The following is a 27,696-nucleotide window of genomic DNA, read 5'->3' as shown; positions in this document are numbered from 1 at the left end:
TGAGAGAAGATTGCCACTTTCCCCCAATCTGACCTGTAGAGCCAAAAGTTTAGAAACAGCCCAGAAGGCATTTGAGCCCCTAAGAAGGGGAAGCCAATCCCATAGACCCCAGCTGGCAACATTACCAACCTTGGTGATTTTTTGCAGATTGGGCCACTTTTGAAAGGCTATAGCAACAATAAATCTTGAATCTGCAATAGCTGACTTTCTGGGCTACAAATTTCTTTATGAAATTTGGATGATTTTATTGCAGCAACCTGGTGGCCTCTCAAATCAGCAGATACTGAGATGCATGCACAGCTCGATCAAAACCACCTTTGCCAGCCAGCAGAAGACATGATGCAGCTTATGTACCATTAGGAACAGAGCCCCATCAGCCGCGGCAAAGTAGGGCTTCTCATTGGCCGCTATTAGGGGTGTGGCTAAAGTTTTGTTGGGGGGAGGCTGTCTTCCAGTGGGGGTTAGGGTTTTGTTTTGGGGTCATGGAGGACTGTTCCAGGGGTGGGTTTGGGTTTTGTTTCCCAGGAGTTGGTTCCAATGGGGTTGTGGGTTTTTTCCTGGGAGCGATTTGGGGGGCGATTCTGGAGGAGTTGGGGGGGAGGCTGATGTAGGGTGGGGGTGGGTCCAGGAGTTGCGGGAAGGCTGGTGCAGGCTGGGTCGGGGAGTTGCGGGGCGGAGGTGATGTGGCGGGGCGTGATAGGTCCGAGAGTCGCGGGAGGGAGGGCTGATGCGGGCTGAGTCCGGGTGCTCCGGGGTGTGGGGGCGGCTGATGCGGGCTGAGTCCGGGTGCTGCGGGGTGGGGGCTGGGTCGGGGGATGATGCGAGTTGGGTCCGGGTGTTGCGGGGGGCGGCTGCTGGGGGCGTGGGGCAGGGTCCGAGAGTTGCGGGGGAACTGATGCGGGGGGGTCCCTCCTCTCGATTCCCGGCGGGTGTCCCGAGCTGCCTCCCACACGCATAGAGAGGAGCTCCGCTGCAGCCTCCTTGCCGTCCAGGCGCATGCGCGGGTCCCCGGGAGGGCGGGGCAGGCGAGCGGCGGCGTTGGTCCGATCCGGGTCGCGCATCCTCCTGCTGCCGCCGCCGCCGGGTTCTGGGCTGCGTAGCATCGTCCGCCGCGCTCCCCGCTTTGCCGCGCCCCCGCCAGGACCAGCCCGGTCGTCGTGCGCGCCCTGCCCTGCGATGAGGCTGAGCAGCCGCGGCCGGGGATGCTGCGCGGCGGGCGGCAGAGAGCGCGGCCCGCCCCCGCCGCCGCCGCGGAGCCCCTTCGTGCACAAGCTGCGTCCCAGCGCTCTGCAGAAAGCCAAGGTGGGTGCCCGCTTCTCCCGCCCGCCGGCGTGCCTGTGCCTGTCTGGCCGCGCTGGGGCGGGGATCCCCGCTGCTGCCCTGCGGGGCCCCGCCGGGTCACAGGGCGCATGGCCCGGCTGAGCCGCTGACATGCTGCCCGCCCAAAGCGTTGCCGCCTTCCCCGCGGGACCCCGCCTGGCTCACCAAAGCCCCTGCTGCTCGGCAAATCCTCTGCACTGCGCTGGCCCCAGTGCGAGCCCCCGGAGGAAAGACTTGCTAGAAACATCTCGTTTACGTGAACTGCACGATAAAAGGACTAAGGGGGAAATTTGAAAGCAAACATAATTCGCCAGATTTTTTCTTAGGCAAAAAGTCTTGTGTGTGTGTGTGTGTGTGCAAGTTTATATTCACAGGAGTTGTGTGCAAGTAAAATTTTTTTTATACGTTTATCAGCCGTGCCTTGGAGGTGCAAGTTTTAACGCAGTGAAATAAATACGTTTTATCATCGTTTGGTTTTCATATTCGTGAGGGGCTATGTTATTGCCTACCACATTGCTCATAAATTTCCCTGAGTGCATGGATACTGTATGTATTCTTTTGCATGCAAAAAACATCTTGAGAGAAGAAAACAATGACAAGAAACAAATGTTTCCAAATTAAAAATGACCTTTTTCTAGATTGGGAGGGATTGTATGATTTGAGAAGGATAGGTGGGAGAATTGCCTTTCATAAGCCATAGAGTATGGCAACACTTTGAATGTTTGCAAGTTCTTTCTTGGGTAAGCCTTTTTTTTTTTAATTTAAGGATATGGTGTTTGTTTCACTGAAAAGCTGTGAGCTATCCATGCAGCAGGTGGGTCATTATGACATGAAAGTGAATAGATCATGAAAATAGTGATTTTGTTTTGTTGTTGTAACTACATGGTAACAAAATATCATCATTGGAAGTAATGAATTTGTTTGGTTGCTCCTAGCAGAATTTTGAAAGGAGATATTCTTAATTTCCTAAGAAATTATATATCCCTCCTTTATCCTCCTGGGTGCAAGTATGTTTTTCAAATGGAAAGTCAAGAATTCAGAAATAAGTAAATGCCAGAACTAAGATAGCCTATGCAACTTTAATTCAGTGGCCTTGTGAGCATACATCTTTTAATAACATGACTGCTTACTGTCTTTTTCCACTGGACCCCTGCCTCATTCAGGTCATAAGATGGATGGTGCTCTCTGAATGAATAGCTATTCAATATTACTTTTTATCCTTGTCATTCAGTGTGTGGCTTCAGGCTTTATTAATGATCTGCTGTTCAAACTCTACACTAAATTAATTTCCTTATGGCCTTTTCTTCCTAAAGCATTCGTCACTAACATCTGAGTTTTCACAAACATTAGTTAACTAATCTTCACAATATGCCTGTCAGGTAAGATGTTGTTTTTAAAGCTGGACTGAAAAAGGGAATCCCTTTCTGTGAAAAATCTTGCATTTTTTTAAAAAAAAAATGCATTTGAATAATGCTGAAAATGTGAACTGTTTACACAGAAAGGGATTTAAAGCAAAATTTTGATTAGGGAGAGCGGAACCAGAATTTTCTGGCTGCCTCTCCCCCCAGGCTGTTGCCAATTTCCCTGGTTAAATTGACAAGAGCCTTCCACTGAGCTGCTGAAGAGGCAGAGCACTTAAGTACTTTGACTCCTCACCTCCTCCTTAGGCCTGGGGAAAGAGAGGCAGGCCACCTGGTTTCTTTTCCTGTCCCAAAGCTGGAGAGGAGGTAGGAAGGCAAGGTAAGGCAGAGTGCCCTGGTGTTCTGCCCCTCTCTCTCTCCCAGAGCTAGCCCTCCTGGAAATCTTGCGTCCATTTCACTGGAAGAAAGAGAAATTGACAACAGCAATTCAGGCAGGGAGCCATCATTTCTATTTTCCCAGCGGAAAATTGAAATAGGTTGGCAAAACTGAAATTTGTCTCAAAGAAAATTTTGGTTTTGAAAAAAGGCATTTTTTGGTCAGAAAAGCATTTTGACAAAAAACTTTCAAGGAGCTCTAGGTGTTTTTTCCGAATTTAAAGATGGGAGTCTTTGCTAAGATCATAAAGTATTTACTTTTGGGTGCGCAAGCTGACATGCCTTGGGCTTGATTTTTTTCATAGTATTTAGGGGGTTTTTTAATAGCATTTTATATGTTCAAAATACAGCTCACAGGTACCTCAGTGATAGATATGAGTGCTCAGCCCTTCTGCGAATTAGGCCCCAAGATGTCCCAAGTTAAACAATCATCAGATGATGTCCCCTGTGGAAAAGCTTTTGGCTTAAGTGACTTTCTCAGAATGACATAGAACTGTGAGGCACTGACAAGGCCAGATTTCAATTTAGGGTGGATGCAGATGTTTTAACCACTTTTTCTTTCTTAAACCTCTGGCCTTATTCTCTACCTTCTTATGGCTTGTGGGTGGGATGCCCTGTTCCTGCTGGCGCTAGAGGAGGAGACTGGTGGTGGTGGTGTTGCATGGCTTCTGCTTAGCTGTTGCTGGGAGGGAGAGGAAGTAGTATGGAGCTCTCTCTCCACCCCATCCACTCCCCAACTGTTTTTGCTGACCGACCAATGCCTCCAGCTGCCTGGAGCTGTAGCAGCATAACTTCCTGCTTCCTTGCAAAATGCATGTGGGTACATGTGCTCCTCCTTGAACTTTCCACCCCTTTCTTCTGTTAGCCTACACTGGGCTGGTGAGCCTCCTTCTGCCTGACTACCAGCCTCCGCTCCCCCCTTTGTGTTTCGCTGTTCTCATCCATTTTGCATGGGTCCCCCTTCCCAACCTTGTGACTTGCTGCTCCCACCTGTCTGTCTCAGGGAGATCTGTCCCCTTTGCAGCTCTCTGCTTCTGCCTGTCTGTCTCATGTGGGGTCCCCCCCCTTTGCAGTTTGCTGCTTCCATGGGTCCCCTGCCTCTTTGTGGTTCAGTGCTCCCATCTGTCTATCTCGCATGGGTCCCCCCCCCATCCACCCTTTGGTTCGCTGCTCCTGAAAATCTTGTGTGGTGCCTCTTGTGATCGCCTCTCTCCTGCTGTTTGTTGCTCATTGCCTTTCCTAGCCCAGTTTTCCTGTGTATTTGTGCATGCCTGTGCTTGTTTCTCCCTTCCCCATCCACTGTGCTTTTCTGCTTATATATGCTCTCTCACTCCGAGTGCAACCGGAGTCTATCATCTTTCCCCACATAATGTTTGCTGTATTCCCTATTTCCTATCATTTGTTTGATTAACTTTGCATTTATGCCTTCCTTACGCATATGCAGGCTAGTGGGGAGGAGTGGTTAGCCTCTTCCCCTCCCCGCCTTTGGTGGCTCTTTCCCCTCACCCGAACTTGATGGAGGACCTGGAAACAGCCCTGCGTGAGGCTTCTGCTCCAGCAGCTTTGTTTGTGGAGGGAAGGGAGGTGCTGCGGGGCAATCTCTGGCCACTGTCATCACTCCACTTTGGCTCTCTGCGCCATCTACCCCCCAGGTCTACCACCAACACCTTTTCCAGTGTCGTCATCTCCACCAGGAAGGCTGCGGAAAGCACAGACAGGGACTCCACTGTCAAAACTGGGACCACCAATGGAGCCCTCTCAGTCAGCAAGGACCATGACAGAATAAAAGGGAAGAGCCTGCCCAGAAGGCTCCTTCTGCAGCAGTGGTTACTACTACTGCTGCTCTGCTGTCAGCTGAGGCTCCCCCCCATCCTTCTGTCCTTTCCACCAGCTCTGGGGGTGCTGCCAGAGCTCAGGGGTCCTAACCCAGTAACCATAACACCTACTACCAAGGCTGCAGGCATTGGGTCCAGTGTGATGCCCACGACTGGTGTTGTGGAAGAGCCCCCGACTCTGTCCCTCTAATTCCTGTGATTGATGGTGCTGCCCTCAGCAGTATGGCTGCTGTGGACCCCAAGCTCATTCCTGACCCTTCCCCTTTATGGCATTCCAGGGTGCAATCCAGACCAAGGAGGGGCTGTGTCACCCTTTCTCTGCAAACTGGGGCACCTCACAATTCTTTGCTGCTGTAGCTCCCAACCTTGCAGATAACACCCTGAGTGTCTGTGTATAGCTGCATCCTGCCAGCCACACATCAGTCACACTCTGGCTTCCACCAGTCTTGGTTATCAGTTGTGGAATGACCCCAACCCATTCCCAGATTTCCCCCCAAAACATGTATTCTGCACTGTCCAACCCTCTCCTGGAACCTTAGTCCATTGCATCTCTAAGGAATCAATGTACAACAGTCTGCTACTTTTAAATGACGTTCCCAGACAACTCACAACACTGGATTAATTTTAATTAAAGAATAAAACAAGTTTATTTAACTACAAGAAAGTTTTGAGTTAGTACAAGTATAAGACATTAAATTCAGAAATGGCTACAAGAGAAGTAAAGATAAAACACTTCCTAGTACTAACTTAACAAACTAGACTTGGTTCAAGTCTTTTACCACGTTTTCCCAGTAACACTGCTGATGAAACTCTCAGGGGAGGGTCTTCTCCCAAAGTCCAACAGCTGTTTATTTTGTCATCCTAGGTGAAAAGGAGAGACATGGACAGACAGAGATACCTTGGGCAGTTTTGCCCATTGCTTTTTTTGGTTCAGTCACCCTTTGTAATGTATTTTCCTGAGGGTTATCCCTAGATAAAGGTCATTCCTGCTGTGAGGTTGGAGTCAAGGAGTCTGATGGTGAAAGAGGTTCCATGCTGCTGTTTGATAAAATGCAGATCTGTTTGTTCCTGCCCATGTGCTTACCAAAGAATAGCCATTGGATGGCATACCCTGAGTCTTTGCAGATGCCAATTACTCTAGACCTTTGGTGTGGGGGTATTCTGTGATCCTGTGATCATTCCGCAGAAGATTGTTGCCAATCGAGCTACTGAAGCCACATGGTGGCTGGAGATGGGGGGACAGGCTGTACACTCATTGAATTTTCAGGTGTCCTGGACAGCTTTGTTCTCCCTAGACCGATGGCCTGAGGTGCTGGGGGCTGCTGATGTGCTAGGTCACCTGCTGCATCTCTAAAAGAAAAGGAGTACTTGTGGCACCTTAGAGACTAACCAATTTATCTGAGCATGAGCTACAGCTCACTTCAGGATGAAGTGAGCTGTAGCTCACGAAAGCTCATGCTCAAATAAATTGGTTAGTCTCTAAGGTGCCACAAGTACTCCTTTTCTTTTTGCGAATACAGACTAACACGGCTGTTACTCTGAATGCTGCATCTCTGGATCTGGGTGGGAGGGATCAACCTCATTTACTCTGGTACTGGACCTGAAGTGGGTGTGATTCTATTAGCAGGCATCCACCTTCCTCAGCATCTTGGATCATTGCAAGTGTCTGGTCCTAGGTGGGGAATTTAACTCCACCCTGAACATGCTGGACCGTGTTGGGAGATAGAAGTGCCAGACCACTGTGGATATTCTCCTGAAGATAATTGACCATTACTTCCTGGTCCAGACAATTCTACCAGTTTGGCTGGGTGGAGGAGTCTCTATCATGCCATTTGCAGCAAGGCCACATCTACATCTCCTGTTTTAACATCTTGTAGGGCCACTTCTCCAGCATCAGCAAGGCCCTCTTCTTGGACCGCCACCTGGTGGTTGTGACAGTCTCTTTGACTCCTGAGCAGCCAAGGCCAGCCAACTGGCATTTCAGCAACAGCCTGCTGGAAGCCATGGCTTTCATGGCATCATTCTGGGAATTCTGGCTGGCCTTGTGGGGGCAGAGGCACATCTTTCCCTAGATACAGAGGTGGTGGGATGTGGGGAAGGTAGGTGCCTGGCTCTTCCACCACAACTACACCCAGGGAGCCAGTTGGAGGAGTGGTTTTGTGATAGAGCATTTGGAATGGGAGGTTTTGGACCTGGAGAGGCACCTGGCTGCTTGCCCTGTGGATCCATCTGTCTGCAGAGTGTGTCGGGAGAAGCAGGGTGGGCTCTGGGCTCTAAATGACCATGGGCCAAAGGTACTTTTGTTCAGTTTTGCATCCAGCTCCTTCAGGAGATGGATTCTGATTCCCACTTTTTCTATACACTGGAGAGTAAGAGCAGTGCCAAAAACCACATTTCATGGCAGGGGTTGGCACAGTAGTGATGTGTGAGAAAGGTTGAGCACTTTCTATGCTAACTTCTCCCCACATCTGACCGATGTTGATGCTTACAGAGTCCTCTGGGGTAAAATCCGTATGGTCAGTGTAGGTGACAGGGACTGGTTGGAGCTTTCTCTCTCTTTTGGAAACCCTTTGTCTGATGCCCACCAATAAATCTCTGGGTGTTGGTAGGCTGAGGGTGGAGTTCTGCCACGTGTGCTGGGATATGTTGTCTTGGACCTGTCGTGTTCACACTGCTGCCAAAGAAGGGGGACCTTGATGACCTGAGGAATTGGCATTTGATATTGCTACTAAGCACAGATTGCAAGATCACATTGAAGGCTGTGTCACTAAGGCTGAAGTCCTTGTGGGCAGACCTGGTCCACTCCAACCAGACCTATGCTTTTCTGGGCCAGATAGTCTTCAGTAATCTATATCTAGTCTAGGACCACCTTCATGTGGTGTGTAGGGATGGTCTGTCACTTGCCCACTTCTCCTTTGATCAGAAGATGGCGTTTGACATGGTGGATCAGGGTATCTCATGGACATTCTCCTGGTGTTCAGATTCCTCCAGGTGATGTATACTTCTGAGGAGTGTTTGATAAAGGTCAGATGGACCCTGACCGAGCCTGACATCTTCAGTCAAGAAGTGCGTTCAGACTGCCTGCTCTGCGACCAACTGTGTGCCAGTACCATTGAGCCCTTCCTTCATTTACTCTGCCACTCTCTTGGTGGTCACTTTTCTGCCACTAATCCCTTCCTACTGTGGAAAATTGTCTGACCGTCTGCGGAAATGGACGGGGCTACTCCAGTACCTTTCCCTTTGTTGGAGGGTGCTGGTTATTAACTAGCTGGTCCTGTCCATGCGCTGCTACTAGTTCAAAATTGACAGCCTTCCCCCAGGGACCCTAGCCAGCTCCAGAGTATGATCCTGGAGTTCTGTCTGGGGAACCATTGGAGGTTCTTGAGCCTCCCTCCAGGAAAGGATGCGTAGGCCATGATCTGGATCTACAGCCAGGTCCACACTTTCTGCTTTGAGGCCCTTCAGAGATTCTTTTATGGTGCATGGAATGCCTTCCTCCACCGCCTCTGAGGGCTCCAATGTCACTTCCAGGTCTTTAATCTCCCCCTGAGAGGTCTCTCTCGAGACCTCGGAGTTGCTAGTCTTTTCTCAGGACCTGGAAACTATTTTCAGTGAACAGGTCTGTAGTGGCCACTGACAGGGAAGACCTCCTCACAGATCTCCTGTTACAAAACACACACTTTGGCATGTGGGTGGTGGAGTCCCCCTTGGTGCACTGAAAGATGGCTCTAGCTGGCATCACCCGAATCGGAGACAAGGACTATGGTCGGAGGGACTGGGTGAACCTTGTGGCACTTGGCCAGTGCATTGGGTTACCCATCCCTTCTGTACCCTGTCATGTTCCAGGAGGTGAGAGTAGCCTGGTCCCCTGCCTCTTTCGCTTATCTTGAGTAGGTCCTGCAAGAAGGCATTCCCCACCCATCCCTCACTTTTGATGCTCCAGAGCTCGTCATTGGGTGTTGCCCTATGAGCCCCTCTTTCACTCCGCTGAATGCCTTTGATGCACCACTTGAGCAAGCTGAAATGACATCCAGCTGGTCTTTCACTGAACCACACCCCAGGAACATCTCTATGCGTTTGTACTCCCAACCAAGTGATGGGACCTGCTGCCACCTGTAGTCCTAAGCGCTCTATGGAGTCATGAGCTCGGGTGCATGGCTGACATGGTTCGTGAAGTCTTCTGACAGTTGCCCGTTTTGCAGCGAGAAGGAGGCCCTGGTTTTGACAATCAGGGTCCATACACCCCAGGGAGAAAACGGGGGGTCTCAGCTGCTAAAAAATAAGCAATTGAGCCAGTTGGTTGTAGACAAAATTGTTGTGTATTAAAATATGTTGAGTTAAGTTTATTTGTGAAAGCTTGTAATGCCGTAAATTTGATGGTCATTACGAGATGTATACATGTTGTAGTTATGAGTGCATGCATGTATATGTGTGGCAAAAACTGTAACTATAGTGAAACTACAGTATCACCTCACAGCAGTGTAGTGAGGCAGTCAGGCAGGGAGGGCACCTCCCAGACTAAGTGTTTACACAAAACTGGCTCCAAGCACCTAGCATTGTGCAGCCAGAAAGAGAAAATGCTAAGCCATTAAAGTTAATTGGAAAACATTGGAACAACTTGAAACTGAAAAGAACCCCTCAGCCTGGGAAACTTGCCCAGCTCTGTGTAACCATGAATTACCATGGAATGTGTGTGTGAGGAAAAGGAGAGAAAAAAAAAAAAGAGAACCCTGCAAACCCTATTAAAAGAGAGGGCACTTGATGTGAAGGCTATCCAGAAACTGAGCGCCAACATTTAAGCTAGGTGCTGTCCATGAAATACTGGATCCTCTCCTGTGCTGTCGGGGAATGGCTTCACTGGCACTTTTGCTGCACAATGAGGTAGTACCCTCCATGTGGCATGATTTGATACAAAAACAGAATGGCATCCTCCATGGAGCTGTATGGAGGGTGCCATCTTACAGAGGAAAAACGGCATCCTCCTCACAGTGTGACCTCGCAGGATCCGTATGTGCTTGGCCACACTGGCAGGGATGGAATACCTGCATGTCAAATATTAGGATTGCACCACTGATCCCCTCTAGGTCAGAGGGCACACTGGGAAACTGTTCAGAGACAATAGGTAACTTGTTTTAGAAACAGGAACTTAGGTATTATGTAAAGCCTGAGATTGCACCTTTATTTTCTGTATAACTTGTATGCGTTTGCTTTTCCTTACCATTTCATCTTTGATTCTGTGATTTTTCTGTTAAATAAACTTTTTGTTTACTTTTAACTCAAGCTGGTCTCTGTTGTGCAAACTGTGTGGATTGTGTGTTCATGCCAAAGTGAACTGATAGTTGAAGGCAGGTTTCACATCTTTGAGGATGAACCAAAGGGAAAAAGTCTGAGTATCTGGTAGCTAAGAATGCAGAGACAGGTTTGGGGGGGGACTCGGGACCAGAAGGGATTGTTGAGGTCACCCTGAAAGAAGTAACTATGGTGGTGGAAGCCATGGTGGAACCATTATGCTTGTAGGCTGGCTACTGGTGTCAGAATGGTGAACCACAGCAGCTTAGCATTAAGACATCCAATGTTAGAAGGCAGGTGGTAACAGAACCCCCTGTTCTGGGTGATCCCCAAAATGTTATAGTGGCACAGTTGTTACAGGGTTTGCACCACAATGTCAGTGAACGGAGGTTTGCACATGAAACACTTGTAGTAACAGACCCTAATGGATCCTAAAGTAAGGAAGCAAAGTACAAGCTTACCGTTTATTTCATAGAATATTAGGGTTGGAAGAGACCTCAGGAGGTCATCTAGTCCAATCCCCTGCTCAAAGCAGGACCAACACCAACTAAATCATCCCAGCCAAGGTTTTGTCAAGCTGGGCCTTAAAAACCTCTAAGGATGGAGATTCCAACACCTAGATGGAGATTCCAACATCAAGTCTATCAACACCATGGAGATTCCAACACCTAGTAACCCATTCCTGTGCGTCACCAACCTCCTAGTGAAATAATGTTTCCTAATATCCAACCTAGATCTCCCCCACTGCAACTTGAGACCATTGCTTCTTGTTCTGTCATCTGCCACCACTGAGAAAAATCTAGCTCCATCCTCTTTGAAACCCGTCTTCAGGTAGTTGAAGGTTACTATCAAATCCCACCTCACTCTTCTCTTCTGCAGACTAGATAACCCCAGTTCCCTCAGCCTCTCCTTGTAAGACGTGCCCCAGCTCTGTAATAATTTTTGTTGCCCTCCACTGGACTCTCTCCAATTTGTCCACGTCCCTTCTGTAGTGGGGGGACCAAATCTGGATGCAGTGCTCCAGGTGTGGAATAAAGGGGAATAATCACTTCCCTCAACAAAAATGATTAGGGGACTGGAACACATGAGTTATGAGGAGAGGCTGAGAGAACTGGGGATGTTTAGTCTACGGAAGAGAAGAATGAGGGGGGATTTGATAGCTGCTTTCAACTACCTGAAAGGGGGTTACAAAGAGGATGGATCTAGACTGTTCTCAGTGGTAGCAGATGACAGAACAAGGAGTAATGATCTCAAGTTGCAGTGGGGGAGATTTAGGTTGGATATTAGGAAAAACTTTTTCACTAGGAGGGTGGTGAAATACTGGAACGCGTTACCTAGGGAAGTGGTGGAATCTCCTTCCTTAGAAGTTCTTAAGGTCAGGCTTGAGAAAGCCCTGGCTGGGATGATTTAATTGGGGATTGGTCCTGCTTTGAGCAGGGGGTTGGACTGGATGACCTCCTGAGGTCCCTTCCAACCCTGATATTCTATGATTCAGTCTGCTGGCAATGCGCCTACTAATACAGCCCAGTATACCTTCTTGGCAACAGGGGCACACTGCTGACTCAGATCCAGCTTCTCGTCCACTGTAATCCCCAGGTCCTTTTCTGCAGAACTGCTGCTTAGCCAGTCAATCCCCAGCCTGTAGCGCTGTATGAGATTCTTCCTTGTTAAGTGCAGGACTCTGCACTTGTCTTAGTTGAACCTCATCAGATTTCTTTTGGCCTAACCCTCCAATTTCTTTAGGTCACTCTGGTCCGTATCCCTATGCTCCAGCATATCTACCTCCCCCGCTTAGTGTCATCTGCAAACTTGTTGAGGGTGCAATTAACTCCATCATCCAGGCAACTAGACTTCGAGCCATTGATCACTACCCGTTGAGCCTGACAATCTAGCCAGCTTTCTATCCACTTTATAGTCCATTCATCCAATCCATACTTTTTTAACTTACTGTCAAGAGTACTGTGGGAGACGGTATCAAAAGCTTTGCTAAAGTCAAGATATCACATCCACTGCTTTCCCCATATCCACAGAGCCAGTTATCTCATCATAGAAGGCAATCAGGTTGATCAGGCATGACTTTCCCTTGGTGAATCCATGTTGACTGTTCCTGATCAACTTCCTCTCCTCCAAATGGATTCCTTGAGGACCTGCTCCTTTTATTTATTTTGCATTAAGGGAAATAGAACAAGGAAAGGGGAAAATGAGTGAGTTACAGTCATTGGACATTACACTGCCACACACTTCTGTAGAGTACGTTAAGCTGCAACCCCTCTTCTGGCTTCTCCAGAACCCTCTGCTGAGGTTCTAGCTGAATTTTCTTCCCCTCACCTTCTTGTATGTGTACACACCATCCATGACTCCATAAAGTCATGAGACCTCCTTGTTCTCAACTTCTTGGCAATGGCCAATATGACCGTCAACAAGACCAGGAGAAGGAAACTTCATGGAGGGGTTGGGAGGGTTCTGCAACTTTGGGCCCTATTTTCGATCCATTGTCCTTTGTGTCTTGGGCAGAGTTTCTCTTGGTAGTGTCCACTGGCTGCTTGAACACCTTTTAGGAGCAGTGGGCACTGTCCAGGGTTCTCTGCTTAGAATTCCACTAGGATCCCTTGTTTTGGCCCTTTGACTTCGATTCCTGTCACTAGTTTCTTAGTTTTTGTCCCTTAAACTCAGCTGTGGCCTGGGCTTTGTGGTTCCCTCCTTCTCCCACCTCAGTTGAGGGAGTGGCCTTTAGTTTTTGGCAGGCCTAGGCCCACCCATCCTAGTTTTCACTTTCCAGTTTTCACAACAAATGAGGCAAACATTTGGCAGACAATAGCTTCTTTCTCTATACTCCTGCAGAGCGCCATCCATCCATCTTGTGCACTGAATGAGGCAGGGGTACTGTGAGGAAAAATAGTGTGTAATCATTTAAAGACCGTATTAGAAGGCATACGGACAAGGATATTTTGCGTACTTGACTTCACAACTGTAACACACTTTTAATGTATTTTTTATATAATTTGATGCTTTAAAAAAGCAAACTGAAAACTGCAAATTCTATCAAGTGACTCCTATTACTGACTCCTTCATATGTTACCAAGAGTGTCGGAACTTTTAAATCCACGCCACAGTGCTCTAAGCATTGCAGACCCCTTTGAGTGCCTTGTGGAGAAAACAGGCACCTTTGTAATTTTGTCCGAATACATTTCTCTCTTACTACTTGTCTGCTGTTTTTAAGGCAGTTTTCTGAACAATACATAGCAAACGACTACAGACCTGTCACAGTATGTAGAGCAGCTAAGAGGAGTAGCTAGTACAAGGAAACAGGCATGTGTAATTCCATGGACAAGTTAGTGATAGAAAGGTGAGGGATTTGTCATTTGAGTAAAAATCTACAGAATCATAATTTCAGTGGCATTACCTTCTGCGGTGTTCAGTGTACTTGCTGCCACCAAACTCCTGGCTCCGAGCTCCAAGTCCTCCAGTTGCTGGAAATCTTCTAATGGGAAATAGGTTGTTTGGTATAATTTAAAAGCCCTTTCTTCTAGGAACATAATGGTACCAAACTTGACAAATCTAGAACAATGATGTAGATATATATTCAAGAAAATATTTAAAAATCAACTTACTGATTTTTATTTAAGCAATATGTTGCTTAAATAAAAAAAAAATCTTTGGTAATCCTAGGGAAGGTAGCTTTGACATGTAGGACTGAAAATATTTATTCATCAGTTGTTGCCATCATCATCATCTCCGTTTAGGACACCACTGCTCCTTGTCCATGCTACACTCGTACATCTCTGTACAAGGCAGATTGCTGGCCAAACATTTGCAGGGCGGTGAGAATCTGGTCTTGCAAATGAGTGTTTGATTATCTGCATGATTGATTTGGGACACATGGTATTTCATACATAACTGGTGTGATCCAAGACCAATCCATGCCTGATAGTCAAGGGTAGTTTTGGATGATATTCCACTGCTTGATAATTTGCCCTCTTGTTAGCAGGTATACTTATTCACTGTGGCAATTTTTCTCCATTTGTGGTTTTCTTGGAAAACACCCACCAGCAGCTTTGCAGAGAGTGTAGTGTTTGTCTTTAAACAGTAAACTTGGCATATGAATGCCTGCAGTGCATTTCTGACCTCATCAGTGACTGTCTCAGCCATTCTGAGTACCTTCAAAGCAGGAGAGAGTCTTTGGAGGTAGACTCAAATGCCTTCCAGTAAGATAATTTCGTTTTTCCAAACTAAATGGAAGAAATTGCACCTTTTCTTTTTCTTCTGAGTCAGTTTAGTTAAATTAATATAATCCTCCTGTATGGATGCTCTTAAGATCATTTAAGAGTGACCATACAATGGGCTCATACCAGTTTAACTAAATTGACATACACAGTTTTAACAAAATGTTTTTCTATAAACCCAGGTTTCAGAGTAGCAGCCATGTTAGTCTGTATTCGCAAAAAGAAAAGGAGTACTTGTGGCACCGTCGAGACTAACAGATTTATTTGAGCATAAGCTTTCGTGAGCTACAGCTCACTTCATCGGATGTATTCAGTGGAAAATACAGTGGGGAGATTTATATACACACAGAACATGAAAAAATGGGTGTTATCATACACACTGTAACAAGAGAGTGATCACTGAAGGTGAGCTGTTACCAGCAGGAGAGTGGGGGGGGGGAACCTTTTGTAATGATGATCAACGTGGGCCATTTCCAGCAGTTGACAAGAACGTCTGAGGAACAGTGCGGGGTGGAGGTGGGGAATAAACATGGGGAAATAGTTTTACTTTGTGTAATGACCCATCCACTCCCAGTTGCTATTCAAGCCTAAGTTAGTTGTGTCCAGTTTGCAAATTAATTCCAATTCAGCAGTCTCTCATTGGAGTCTGTTTTTGAAGTTTTTTTTGTTGAAGAATTGCAACTTTTAGGTCTGTAATCGAGTGATCAAAGAGATTGAAGTGTTCTCCAACTGGTTTTTGAATGTTATAATTCTTGACATCTGATTTGTGTCCATTTATTCTTTTACGTAGAGACTGTCCAGTTTGACCAATGTACATGGCAGAGGGGCATTGCTGGCACATGATGGCATATATCACATTGTAGATGTGCAGGTGAACGAGCCTCTGATAGTGTGGCTGATGTGATTAGGCCCTGTGATGGTGTCCCCTGAATAGATATGTGGACACAGTTGGCAATGGGCTTTGTTGCAAGGATAGATTCCTGGGTTAGTGGTTCTGTTGTGTGGTTGCTGGTGAGTACTTGCTTCAGGTTGGAGGGCTGTCTGTAAGCAAGGACTGGCCTGTCTCCCTAGAGCCGTGAGAATGATGGGTCGTCCTTCAGGATAGGTTGTAGATCCTTGATGATGCGTTGGAGAGGTTTTAGTTGGGGGCTGTAGGTGATGGCTAGTGGTGTTCTGTTACTTTCTTTGTTGGGCCTATCGTGTAGTAGGTGACTTCTGGGTACTCTTCTGGCTCTGTCAATCTGTTTCTTCATTTCAGCAGGTGGATATTGTAGTTGTAAGAACGCTTGATAGAGATCTTGTAGGTGTTTGTCTCTGTCTGAGGGGTTGGAGCAAATGCGGTTGTATCATAGAGCTTGGCTATAGACAATGGATCGTGTGATGTGGTCTGGATGAAAGCTGGAGGCATGTAGGTAAGTATAGCAGTCAGTAGGTTTCCGGTATAGGGTGGTGTTTATGTGACCATCGCTTATGAGCACTGTAGTGTCCAGGAAGTGGATCTCCAGGCTGAGGTTGATGGTGGGATGGAAATTGTTGAAATCATGGTAGAATTCCTCATGGGCTTCTTTTCCATGGGTCCAGATGATGAAGATGTCATCAGTGTAGCGCAAGTAGAGTAGGGGCATTAGGGGACCGGAGCTGAGGAAGTGTTGTTCTAATTTTTGTTATAAACTGGGGACAGATCAAGGTCTTTCTCCTCCTCTGTTACTCCCAAGTGGAGTATTGGTTGATCACAGGATGACTGTGAGCCACTAATGTGATATGGCCGTGAAAAAAGCTAATGCGCTCTTGGGATGCATCCGGCGAGGTATTTCCCATAGAGATAAGGAGCTGTTCATACCATTATACAAGGCACTGGTGAGACATCATCTGTAATATTGTGTGCAGTTCTGGTCTCCCATGTTTAAGAAAGATGAATTCAAACGGGAACAGGTACAGAGAAGGGCTACTAGGATGATCCGAGGAATGGAAAACCTGTCTTATGAAAGGAGACTGAAGGAGCTTGGCTTGTTTAGTCTAACCAAAAGAAGGCTGAAAGGAGATATGATTGCTCTCTATAAATATATCAGAGGCATAAATACCATGGAGGGAAAGGTTTCAGAGTAACAGCCGTGTTAGTCTGTATTTGCAAAAAGAAAAGGAGTACTTGTGGCACCTTAGAGAGTAACCAATTTATTTGAGCATAAGCTTTCGTGAGCTACAGCTCACTTCATCGGATACATACTGTGGAAAATACAGAAGATGTTCTTATACATACAAACCACGAAAAAATGGGTGTTTACCAGTACAAAAGGTTTTCTCTCCCCCCACCCCATTCTCCTGTTGGTAATAGCTTATCTAAAGTGATCACTCTCCTTACAACGTGTATGATAATCAAGCTGGGCCATTTCCAGCACAAATCCAGGGTTTAATAGGAAGGAAAAGAATTATTTAAACTGAGTACCAATGTGGAAACAAGAACAAATGGATATAAACTGGCCATCAGGAAGTTTATTCTTGAAATTAGACAAAGGTTTATAACCATCAGAGGAGTGACGTTCTGGAACAGCCTTCCAAGGGAAGCAGTGGGGGGAAAAGACATATCTGGCTTCAAGACTAAGCGTGATAAGTTTATGGAAGGGATGATATGATGGGATAGCCTAATTTTGGCAATTAATTGATCTTTGACTATTAGCAGTGGATATGTCCAATGGCCTGTGATGAGATGTTAGATGGGGTGGGATCTGAGTTCCTACAGAGAATTCTTTCCTGCGTGTCTGGCTAGTGAGTCTTGTCCACATGGTCAGGGTTTAGCTGATCGCCATATTTGGGGTTGGGAAGGAATTTTCCTCCAGGGCAGATTGTCAGAAGCCCTGGGGGTTTTTCACTTTCCTCTGCGGCGTGAGGCACGAGTTGCTTGCTGGCGGATTCTCTGCATCTTGAAGTCTATAAACCATGATTTGAGGACTTCAGTAGCTTAGACATAGGTTAGGAGTTTGTTACAGGAGTGGGTGGGTGAGATTCTGTGGCCTGTGTTGTGCAGGAGGTCAGACTAGATGATCATAATGGTCTCTTCTGACCTTAAAGTCTGTGATGCTATGTGAGGTATCAGGGGAAAGGTTATGATCTGCTGAAACCCACTGTTCCATCTAATATATGTCATTTATGCATATGAAGTTATGAGAATTGTGTTGTATGATGGTCACTAAAATGTGTTGTGGGTTTGGGAAGAGCCCAGATACTAGCTTCCCAAAGACAGTAACCAGGGGGATAACCAATGCCCGGGCTGGTGTTGAGCAACTGTCAAAAGCCATTGTCCAACAAGGGAGCTACAATGCAGTGACTCACTTGCCCAACGCCACACCAGGGGAATTGCTCAACCTTGCAATGCACACCAGATATCCCTGGACTTCTCTTCTCCAAGCACATGGACTAAGGGTATAAAACAGAACACAATGGCCCCATGCTTTGCCTTTTCTCTTCTGCCTACCTACGCTGCAAGCAACAAGGACGCTCAGAAGACTGAAGACTCCAACAGAGGAGACTGGTCCAGGTTTAAGAGACAAACCTGTATATTAAGGACTGTAAGATCCAGTGGGGTGAGAACATTGCTTGATCTAAACACTTTCTAGTGTGATAAGGGTTAAGGTTCAGACTGCATGCTTATATTTTCTTTTCTTTTCTTTTGGTAGCCACTCTGACTTCTTGCGTATCACTTGTAATCACGTAAAAACTGTCTTTTGTAATCAGTAAGCTTGTTTTACTGTTTATCTTTACCAGTGAGTTTGCCTGAAGTGCTTGGTAAATCTGCTCAGGTTTACAAATGCTGGTATATATCTACTTTCCATTGATGAAGTGGTGAACCAATTAATAAACTTGCATTACTCAAGAAAGGGACTTGAACAGCGCAAGACGGTATAATCTGAGGTACAAGGCTGGGAGCTTGGGGGATTTCTCTGGTGCTTTTCTCTGTGTGATTTCATGAGTGGTTCATGCAATCTAGCTGGGTGTGGGGCTCCACATGCTGTTGTGCTGAGAGATAACAGTGCCTGGAGGGGTTCTCTGCTTGTCACTAGCAAAGCATTGTGAGAGAGAGCCCTGGCTGGAGAGTTAAGGTGGCACAGTTGTGCCACAGTCCCAGGCTGCACCCTGGGGATCCCATCACAATGTACTTTTAGTGTAACTTTGTGTGTAATATATAATATATTTTTCATATAATAACAAAAGTATTTTTTTTTTTTCAAATGATTGACCCTTTTTGTCTCAAAATTTATTTAAGGAAAAAAATAGTTAAGAATTCACCCTTACGCATGGACATTTTTTTTTTTTTAACTAACATTCTTTTTAAGTTTCAGAGTGGTAGCTGTGTTAGTCTGGATCAGCAAAAACAACTGACACCTTGTTGGTTGTTCTTTTTAAGTGTTTCTTAAAATAGTAAACTTTTTTCCCATCAATCTAGATTACATATTAAAATAACAAAATTGTTTGGGTTTTGCAGATTGCCTTCATGACCTTGACTTTGTTCCCCATCCGACTCTTTTTTGCTGCTTTTATGATGTTACTGGCCTGGCCTTTTGCATTCATTGCTTCAATGGGATCTGCTGAGAGAGAACTGGAAAGGCCTCTCTCCTGGTGGCGAAAGTGAGTCAATGCATTCGTTGATTTGGTAAAGCATACACTGCGGTACAATAAATAGATAACCATTATATAACTTAGTAGCTTCAAGGAGAGAAGTCCTGGAATAACCTGACAGTACTAGACAGTTTTCTTTTTAATATGGGAAAGGCAAATCTGTGGCAAGTGTAAAATCTATCATTTTTGAGAAGTTAAAAAAATGAGAAGTTAAAAATATGTGAATTGACAAATACATATCTGCATTATCAGTTGGCCCTTAGATTGCAGAGAAAGAGGGGGATTTAACTTGGTTTTGTGAAGCACAATTTTTGCAGTGTCATTTTAATATTCTTTAACTTGCATTATTTCCATAAATATCTATTTCTCCTTACTGCAAAGAAGGTTTTCTGGAAAGGTTAAGAAACCACCAACAGTTATGTAATTTTTAAATTAAGGTCTCTGCTAAAGTCAAGATGACATTTTATAGAAAATATTCTTAATAATCTTAAAGGTCTGTACCCAGTGATGGTTTTCTTAGTGGTCAAAATCAGTTAGTGTTCATTGCTTCAAAATTGGGGATTTCTGTGTAAGAAAGATGCCTAAAATACTCAGGAATTAAATAAAATATAACTGAACTAGATGCTGTTGGTTTGAAAATGGCTTACACGTGTTCAGAAAATGAGAACAAAATAACTTTAATAAATGTTTCTGGTTCAATAAAACAGAATACTTAGGTTTGGAAGGATTAGATTTTTATTGATAAATGTCAGTAAACATCAATTTCACCATATACATACAAATCAATAAAAACATTTCCATTGATTATCAAAATTTTCATGTAAGCTAAGTAAGAAAAGGCTTGATACAAATGGAATAGCAAATGAACAGTAAAAACAGATATAATGTATTGTTTTAAGTATATTTGCTTTGTATATCTTGATGTGATATTGAAAATTTGTGTTTTAACTGTTTAAAGCTTTAATTTCTTGAATATACACAACACATTGATTTAAAAACAATGTTTGTAACACTTTTACATTACTGAAGTAATGTAACCATTATCTAAATTGTTTACAGAGTAGTGGACTTTTTGCTGAAAGCAATCATGAGAACAATGTGGTTTGCTGGAGGATTCCATTGGATAAATGTAAAGGGCAGACAGGCTTTACCAGCAGAAGCAGCAATATTAACTCTGGCTCCACATTCCTCATACTTCGATGCCATTCCTGTGACCATGACTATGGCTTCCATTGTGATGAAGGCAGAAAGCAAAGATATTCCTGTATGGGGAAGTAAGTTCAGTTAGTCAAAATTTTATTTTCCAAGTAAGATTAAAAATAAAGTCCTAGAAATGTCATGACTGCATATTAAATTTGGCAGATCGGGGATGGACCGTAAGCAAAGCAACAAAGTTGTTAGAACAAGTGAGGAAGTAAAATTTTACAGGGTTGTTTTGATTATTAAATGAGTTAACTGAAAAATATGACATGGTTGTTTCAAAAGGTAAATGACTGTAGGAAGCAAAACCAAATATTCCACAGAATCCAGAGGTAAGTCATGAATTCAAGTTTTTCAGAACACAACATCCTGAGGGCAGAGTGTGGACTGTAAGAGCAGGGAGAGAGACAACTATTTAAAGTTCTGGTATGTAGGGACACTGTAGAACAAGTCCACCCAGAATTTCTTTCCTTTGATTTTTCCACTTGAGGAAGCTGGTCTCGTGAAAGGAAGAGACCTAGGTTGAATGGAGGGACCTATTTCTTCTGACTGAGATAGGGGAGGCTGATTGTCCCTCCTGCACCAAGCACGTGGCTCTAGGCAATGGTGCTACAGATCTGAGAGAGAGGCAGACTGGGGTGGTTTGGAGTTTGGTCACTAGAAACATAGATGGCTCAGAGATACCAGTTCCTCAGCTATCTTGCAAACAGCTAAACAAACTTCTAGTCAGTGTGGGAAGAAGCCTGTGGTTGTGGTACGTATTGATGACATAAGGAGGTATAGGAGAGAGGTTGTGGAAGCTGAATTCAGATTGTTAGGAAGGTCACTGGTTGGAAGCATTTCAGAGAAAAGCTACTAGTTTCATGCACGGGGTCAGCTAGACAGAGCTCAGCATCTCAGTGTATGGATATAAAGACCTATAAAAAGAGAGTGGGTTTAAATTAGACACTGGATGGGATACACTTTGGGGTAGAGAGAGCCTAGATAGATGCGATGAATTCCACCTTAATCAAGAGGAACCAGACTATTGACACATATGAATAATAAAGTTTTGGGGACTTGGTTAAACTGGAAATTGGAGCAGAACTGACAAATGTTGAGCAATCAAGTCTGATGAAGACATCTGTTAGAGAAGTCAGTGATACAGATGTATCTCTATATCAAGTGAAGGATAGGCTAGAACTACAGCAGAACCGGAAACGTCAAGGTCACGGAGCCAAATTCTGTTAAATTAAGTCAGAATACTAAAGAGTTTTGTAGAAGTAGACACATGGTTAAAAACAAAAACTACAAATTTCTGAATATAAGTGAATGAAGCCTAAAAGCAAAAAATAGTTCATCTGAAAGTAGAAGAGGATCTTGCTATAAGAGTGATTACTGAAATGTGGTGGAATGACAAAAATCAGTGGGATATTATATCTGCCTAAATTCCACAAAGGAAGGCTAGATTGTGTAGAAGAAAGTACTTCTGTTTAAAAGATTACGTAGTGATCGAAGTTCCAAGGAGATGTGATCATGAAGTTGAATCTGTAGGGATACATAGAGTGAAGATAAAATTCAAATTTGACAGGTACAAAGTAATGCACACTGAGTAATTCAAATTATTTCCTCTATAAACTTCACTGGGTTCTAAATTAACTGTATTAACCTAAGGAAAAGACTTGGAGCAAAATCCTGCCCCCTTTCGAAGTAAAAGGCTAAATTCCCATTGACTTCCCCAGAGCCAGGATTTAATCCGTGAGTGTTGTTATAGACAGGTCCACGAACACTTGTGCTCAATGTCCAGCAGCCGTCAAAAATCAATCACGCTAGACTGTATAAGAAATTAGATGGAAAAATATGGAAAGCATTATATCATCATGTAAATCAATGGTACATTCTTATTTGGAATACTGCATTCAGTTCTTGTCACCCCCATCTTCACAAGAACAGATTTGGAGAGTGTCTGAACATGGACAATAAGACTGATTAGAAACATGGAAAAGAGAGAAAAGATTGGAACTGTTCATTTTAGAGAGGAGATGAACAGGTGGAGCATAATAAAAAAGGAGTTTGATCAGTAATGTAGTCACCTTTTATGGTAATGAAAGATTAAGGAATGTTCAGTGAAATTGAAAGGTAGCAAATTCAAAACTGGTAAAAAGAAATACAACATACTGTGGTCATTAAAGGGACCAAGAGCTTAACAGGATTCAAAAAAGGATTAGACATTTATATGAATAACAGCAAGTATTTAAAAAATAAATAAGAGCCTTGAATGGGATGTAAATCGTTAAATTGCAGGGTATAAACCTACTTCTAACCTTTGGGTTTTAGGAGGAAACTTGCCCTGTAGAGCTGCTTCTTCTGAAGCAGTTGGTAATGCTCATTGTCGCATAGGATACTGGAGAAAATGGAACTACTGGTCTGATTCAGCATGGAAATTCCTGTGTTCCTATCTATATTCTGACTTTGGATATGCTTCATATTGGAGTTATGTTGTTTATGATCCACCAAAACTGGGTCCCATATATTTTTTGGATTGCAGAGTTGATTCTGAGAGATTTTTTTTTTAATAATCTAGTACATTACTTTGAAACTAATGAACATGTTGAAAGGTTTAATTATTTGTATTTTGTCAGTGCTGTGACCTAGAAATAATTTAGTCTGAAATTTGTTTTTGGATTCTTAAGGCTTTGTAGTATGTGATTTTTAGCAGTAGTTTTATTGCAAACAAATTTCTAGAGTTACATCACAACTCTGCAGGGCAGTAAGAAGTTACATATGACTGTCTTAGGAAGGGTGGTCCCCAAATATCTCTGGCTCTGAGTAATTGAATTTTACATAATTGGTAACACCAAAAGCAAGTGGCTAACTGAAGAATTTCAATTTAAGTATTCAGTGTAGATCCCTACTCTTAGGAGGACTTGAACTTCTGACACTGATGGCCAGAATACTCTGGAAAGCAGTGTATGCTCTATGCAGAGCTGAATATTGTGAGATACAAAGAAATGTAGCTCCATTTCCATCTCATACCTTTAGACTAGTATGTGAGGTTTCTGCTCTCTGGCTCCTCAACCTTTTATCATTATGTCTGTTTCTAGGCTGGGCACATTACTGTAAAATAGGATGTAGAAGGCATTTTTGGAGAAAAGTAGATAAACAAGTTATCTTTCATAATTTTAATGTGCTGAAACTGAAAAAAAAATGTTTACCAGGATGAAGTTTGAACATTTCACTTTCTAAATTGGAGATGATAATTTAAATACAATTTGAAAAATTAGTATATTTCTATGGTTTTTATTCCACTACATACAGTTATTATATATTCCGCACATTGTTTAGACAAGCATAATTTAACAGTTTCTACATATGCCAATGTGCTCCTTGCAGCTACAGGCTGCAATCTATGCCAGTGTGGCATTTCTGCAGCTACAGCATTGTGATATACATTCTTTGATGCATCCACAGTGGTAATTTCTGTACAGCTGTCAGGTATTGGCTACATTGACATAAGCTTGGGTATCCGTCCTCCATTGTGTTTGGTCCAACCCATATTCTCCAGTGGGATAGCTGCATTTGCTTGCCTCCAGATCATGACTTGAAAGTGAGCTCTTTGGGTGTAATAGCATGGTGCATCTCTAGTTGGGACAGAGCATCTGGTGATAGATACTTGGAGAAGAATATCACCCATGCTTTGTCACAGTTCTTCCTCATCAGGAAAATTGTACGTGTTACAACTCTTCTGCTGAAATGGGAAGGATGATCTACAGAATCAACCAACTTCCTTAAAGTCCCTGTTTCTCCATGAATATTGTCAAAGCCATTTTCTTGCTGTACCAAGCAATATGGGAAACTGTATCACAGCCTGTCAGGACATGGAAGGAGAGTATTGTTCCTATGTCTGCTTCACGATATACAGGCAGAAGCTTCATTCAGATAGTATGCACAAGAATGTGCATTAAAAAAAACCCAAATACAATTTGCTGCAAGGCATTTTGTCAGTGTGCTACTAACAGAAGAACGTCAGTGTCTTGTGCTGACACGATGACACAATCAACATCTATATGCATACAGTGCAGTACAGTCCTGGTGTCTGCCTCTTCATGGTCAGCTTTGCAACTCACTTGTGTCCACAGGTGGGTTTGATGATTTAACTGTACGGTCTTCTTTGAACCCTCCGGATATGAAAATTGTTTTGGTATGTGGAGCATTGGGTAGGAGTTTTTCAGAGATGAAAGAAGGCAGATCAGCTTTATTTTTGGGATGGGTCAAGTGATCTGGTGAGCAGTTGAGTGGAACAAATCTGTCTTCAATCATTTTCCAAATTGTCCTAGAAGCTTTGGAGCACTTCTGTTGCATCATTCCGTTAATAGAATCCTGTGTGTACTTGTCAAAGGTATAGTCCTGCTGAAATGCTGTCCAGAATGATGAACTCACTCCACAAAAACGTTTGCAAGGTTTCCAATGATTGTACATTGAAGAGGTTTTCCTAGTGCCATTACATGTGCTTGGCTATCCATCACCAGAGAGGATGTACTATCAAGTGTTATCTCACAAGGAGAAGGATCTCTGGTTAACATGTCTATCATAACAGGCTTATTTCTAACTTCAGACACCTGTTTACCTCAGCAAGAGTAAATGGAACTAGCATTAGCTCAGGACACAATGTCCTTATAGGCAGTAACTATGCACTTAGTATCAGAAGATCAGCCTTTATTGTGACTACCTTGTCTTTGCTTTTCATTTCTTTTCCAGCTGCATAGAGGGAGGAAAATGTCAGAGCCCTTGTCCTTTTCATGGAATTTGGTTTGGGCACTTCCTTTGGTGTCATGAGCCTTTCCTGAACAAAGATATTAAGGGCATTTCTGCACTACGAAATTAGGTTGATTTTATAGAAGTCGATCTTTAGCAACTGATTTTATACAGTTGATCATGCATGTCCCCACTAAGCGCATTAGGTCATAGAATCATAGAATATCAGGGTTAGAAGGGACCTCAGGAGGTCATCTAGTCCAACCCCCTGCTCAAAGGAGGACCTATCCCCAGTTTTTGCCCCAGATCCCTAAATGGCTCCCTCAAGGATTGAACTCACAATCCTGGGTTTAGCAGGCCAATGCTCCAACCACTGAGCTATCCCTCCCCCTCACTGAGCTATCCCTCCCCTCACCAGGTCAGCGGAGTGCATCCTCATTACCGTGACTAGTATCGACTCAAGGAGTGGTGCACTGTAGGTAGCTATCCCGCAGTCCCCGCTGCCCATTGGAATTCTGGGTTAAGCTCCCAATGCCTGAAGGGGCAAAAACATTGTCACACGTGCTTTTGGGTACATGTGGTGAGTCTCCCCTCCTCCCTCTCTCATTGAAAGCAATGGCAAAAAATCATTTTGCGCCTTTTTTCCTGGATTATCCGTGCAGACGCCATAGCACAGCTGTGCACTGCTTTTGTGAGCATTGCAAACACCTTGCGCATTATCCTGCAGTATGTGCAGAACCTAGCTAGGAGCCGCCGGCATGAGGAAGATTCAGAGGAGGACATGGACACAGACGTTCCTGAAAGCACGGGATGTGGCAGTTGGGATAGCATGGCGGCATGTTGATACAGTGGAACACAGATTTTGGGCCTGGCAAACAAGTACAGACTGGTGGGACCGCATAATGTTGCAGTTATGGGATGATTCCCAGTATCTGCGAAACTTTCGCATGCGTAAGGCCACTTTCATGGAACTTGTGAGTAGCTGTCCCCCACCCTGAAGCGCAGGAATACCAAGATGAGACCTGCCCTGACAGTTGAGAAGCGAGTGGCGATAGCCATATGGAAGCTTGCAATGCCTGACTGCTACCGGTCAGTCGGGAATCAATTTGGAGAGGGCAAATCTACCGTGGGGGCTGCTGAGATACAAGTAGCCAGGGCAATCAATACCCTTCTGCTAAGAAGGGTAGTGACTCTGGGAAATGTGCAGTGCATAGTGGATGGCTTTGCTGCAATCAGGTTCCTTAACTGTGGTGGGGCGATAGGTGGAATGCGCATTCCTATCTTGGCCCTGGACCACCTTGCCAAAGAGTACATAAACCACAAGGGGTACTTCTCAATGGTGTTGCAAGCACCGGTGGATCACAAGGGCCATTTCACCGACATCAACGTGGGATGGTCAGGAAAGGTGCATGACATTCACATCTTTCTGAACTCCAGGCTGTTTGGAAAGCTGCAAGAAGGGACTTTCTTCCTAGACTGGAAAATTACCATTGGGGATGTTGAATTGCCAATAGTTCATAGAATCATAGAATATCAGGGTTGGAAGGGACCTCAGGAGGTCATCTAGTCCAACCCCCTGCTCAAAGCAGGACCAATCCCCAACTAAATCATCCCAGCCAGGGCTTTCTCAAGCCTGACCTTAAAAACTTCTAAGGAAGGAGATTCCACCACTTCCCTAGGTAATGCATTCCAGTGTTTCAACACGCTCTTAGTGAAAAAGTTTTTCCTAATATCCAACCTAAACCTCCCCCACTGCAACTTGAGACCACTACTCCTTTGTTTTGTCATCTGCTACCACTGAGAACAGTCTAGATCCATCCTCTTTGGAACCCCCTTTCAGGGAGTTGAAAGCAGCTATCAAATCCCCCCTCATTCTTCTCTTCCGCAGACCTAGCCTACCCCTTGCTCCCACAGCTCATGATGCCATACATAGGCAGCCTGGACAGCAGTAAGGAGCAGTTCAGCTATAGGCTGAGCAAGTGCAGAATGGTGGTAGAATGTGCCTTTGGGCGTTTAAAAGGATACTGGTGCAGTTTACTGAGTAGGTTAGACCTCAGTGAAAGCAATATTCCCATTGTTATTGCTGCTTGCTGTGTGCTCCATAATATCTCTGAGAGTAAGGTGGAGACGTTTATGGCGGGGTGGGAGGTGGAGTCTGATCACCTGGTAGCCAATTTTGAACAGTCAGGCATCAGGGCAATTAGAAGAGCACACCGAGACACGCTGCGCATCAGATCACGCTCACTGTATGCTTTCCTGGCCTCTGCCACCAATGCCTCCATGCATTCAGCTGTTCCCTATCAGTGCAGGAGGATTGCATGAGCTCTGAAAACATGTCATTGCAAGTGCTTTTTTTTTTTCACCTTCTAATCTGCGATAACCTCAGGGATGGAGTTGATGCGGGGAGCATAGAAACGCTTGCAGTTGCAGGGGGAAAAAAATGGGAGAGTAGGCTTTACAGAAGATACATTTTTGAGAACAAAAGGGGAGACTCTTTCACAGTGAATCAAGCAATTCACAGCAGACAGTTGTTGAAAGTGCTGTCCAGAACGGTCACATTGGAGCACTCTGGGATAGCTCCTGGAGGCCAATACCATTGAATTGCACAGTGCTGTGTCTACACTACCCGAAATTCAACCCAGGAAGGTTGATTTTAGTGCTGCTCTCCTTGTCAGGGAGGAGTACAGC

The 27,696-nt window shown here is 44.6% G+C and overlaps 1 protein-coding gene across 3 annotated transcripts in view; it reads left to right on the top strand.

Annotated features, from left to right (window-relative positions):
• The first annotated feature begins 981 nt into the window (after window positions 1-981).
• The window catches only part of LPCAT1 (lysophosphatidylcholine acyltransferase 1), a 184,480-nt gene continuing 157,765 nt past the window's right edge, over window positions 982-27,696 (top strand). For all 3 annotated transcript variants that reach the window (XM_048839485.2, XM_075125481.1, XM_048839484.2), the window contains exons 1-3: window positions 982-1,302; window positions 18,941-19,083; window positions 20,134-20,348. In XM_048839485.2, coding sequence (XP_048695442.1) covers window positions 997-1,302; window positions 18,941-19,083; window positions 20,134-20,348 — 664 coding nt within the window. In that variant the 5' untranslated portion in view covers window positions 982-996. The remainder of the gene's footprint in view (window positions 1,303-18,940; window positions 19,084-20,133; window positions 20,349-27,696) is intronic.

The sequence above is a fragment of the Caretta caretta genome, chromosome 2 (assembly GCF_965140235.1).
Source record: "Caretta caretta isolate rCarCar2 chromosome 2, rCarCar1.hap1, whole genome shotgun sequence".
Classification (NCBI taxonomy): Eukaryota; Metazoa; Chordata; order Testudines; family Cheloniidae; genus Caretta; species Caretta caretta.
Note: the sequence above shows the minus strand (reverse complement) of the source record. Positions and strands in the feature narration are given on the sequence as shown.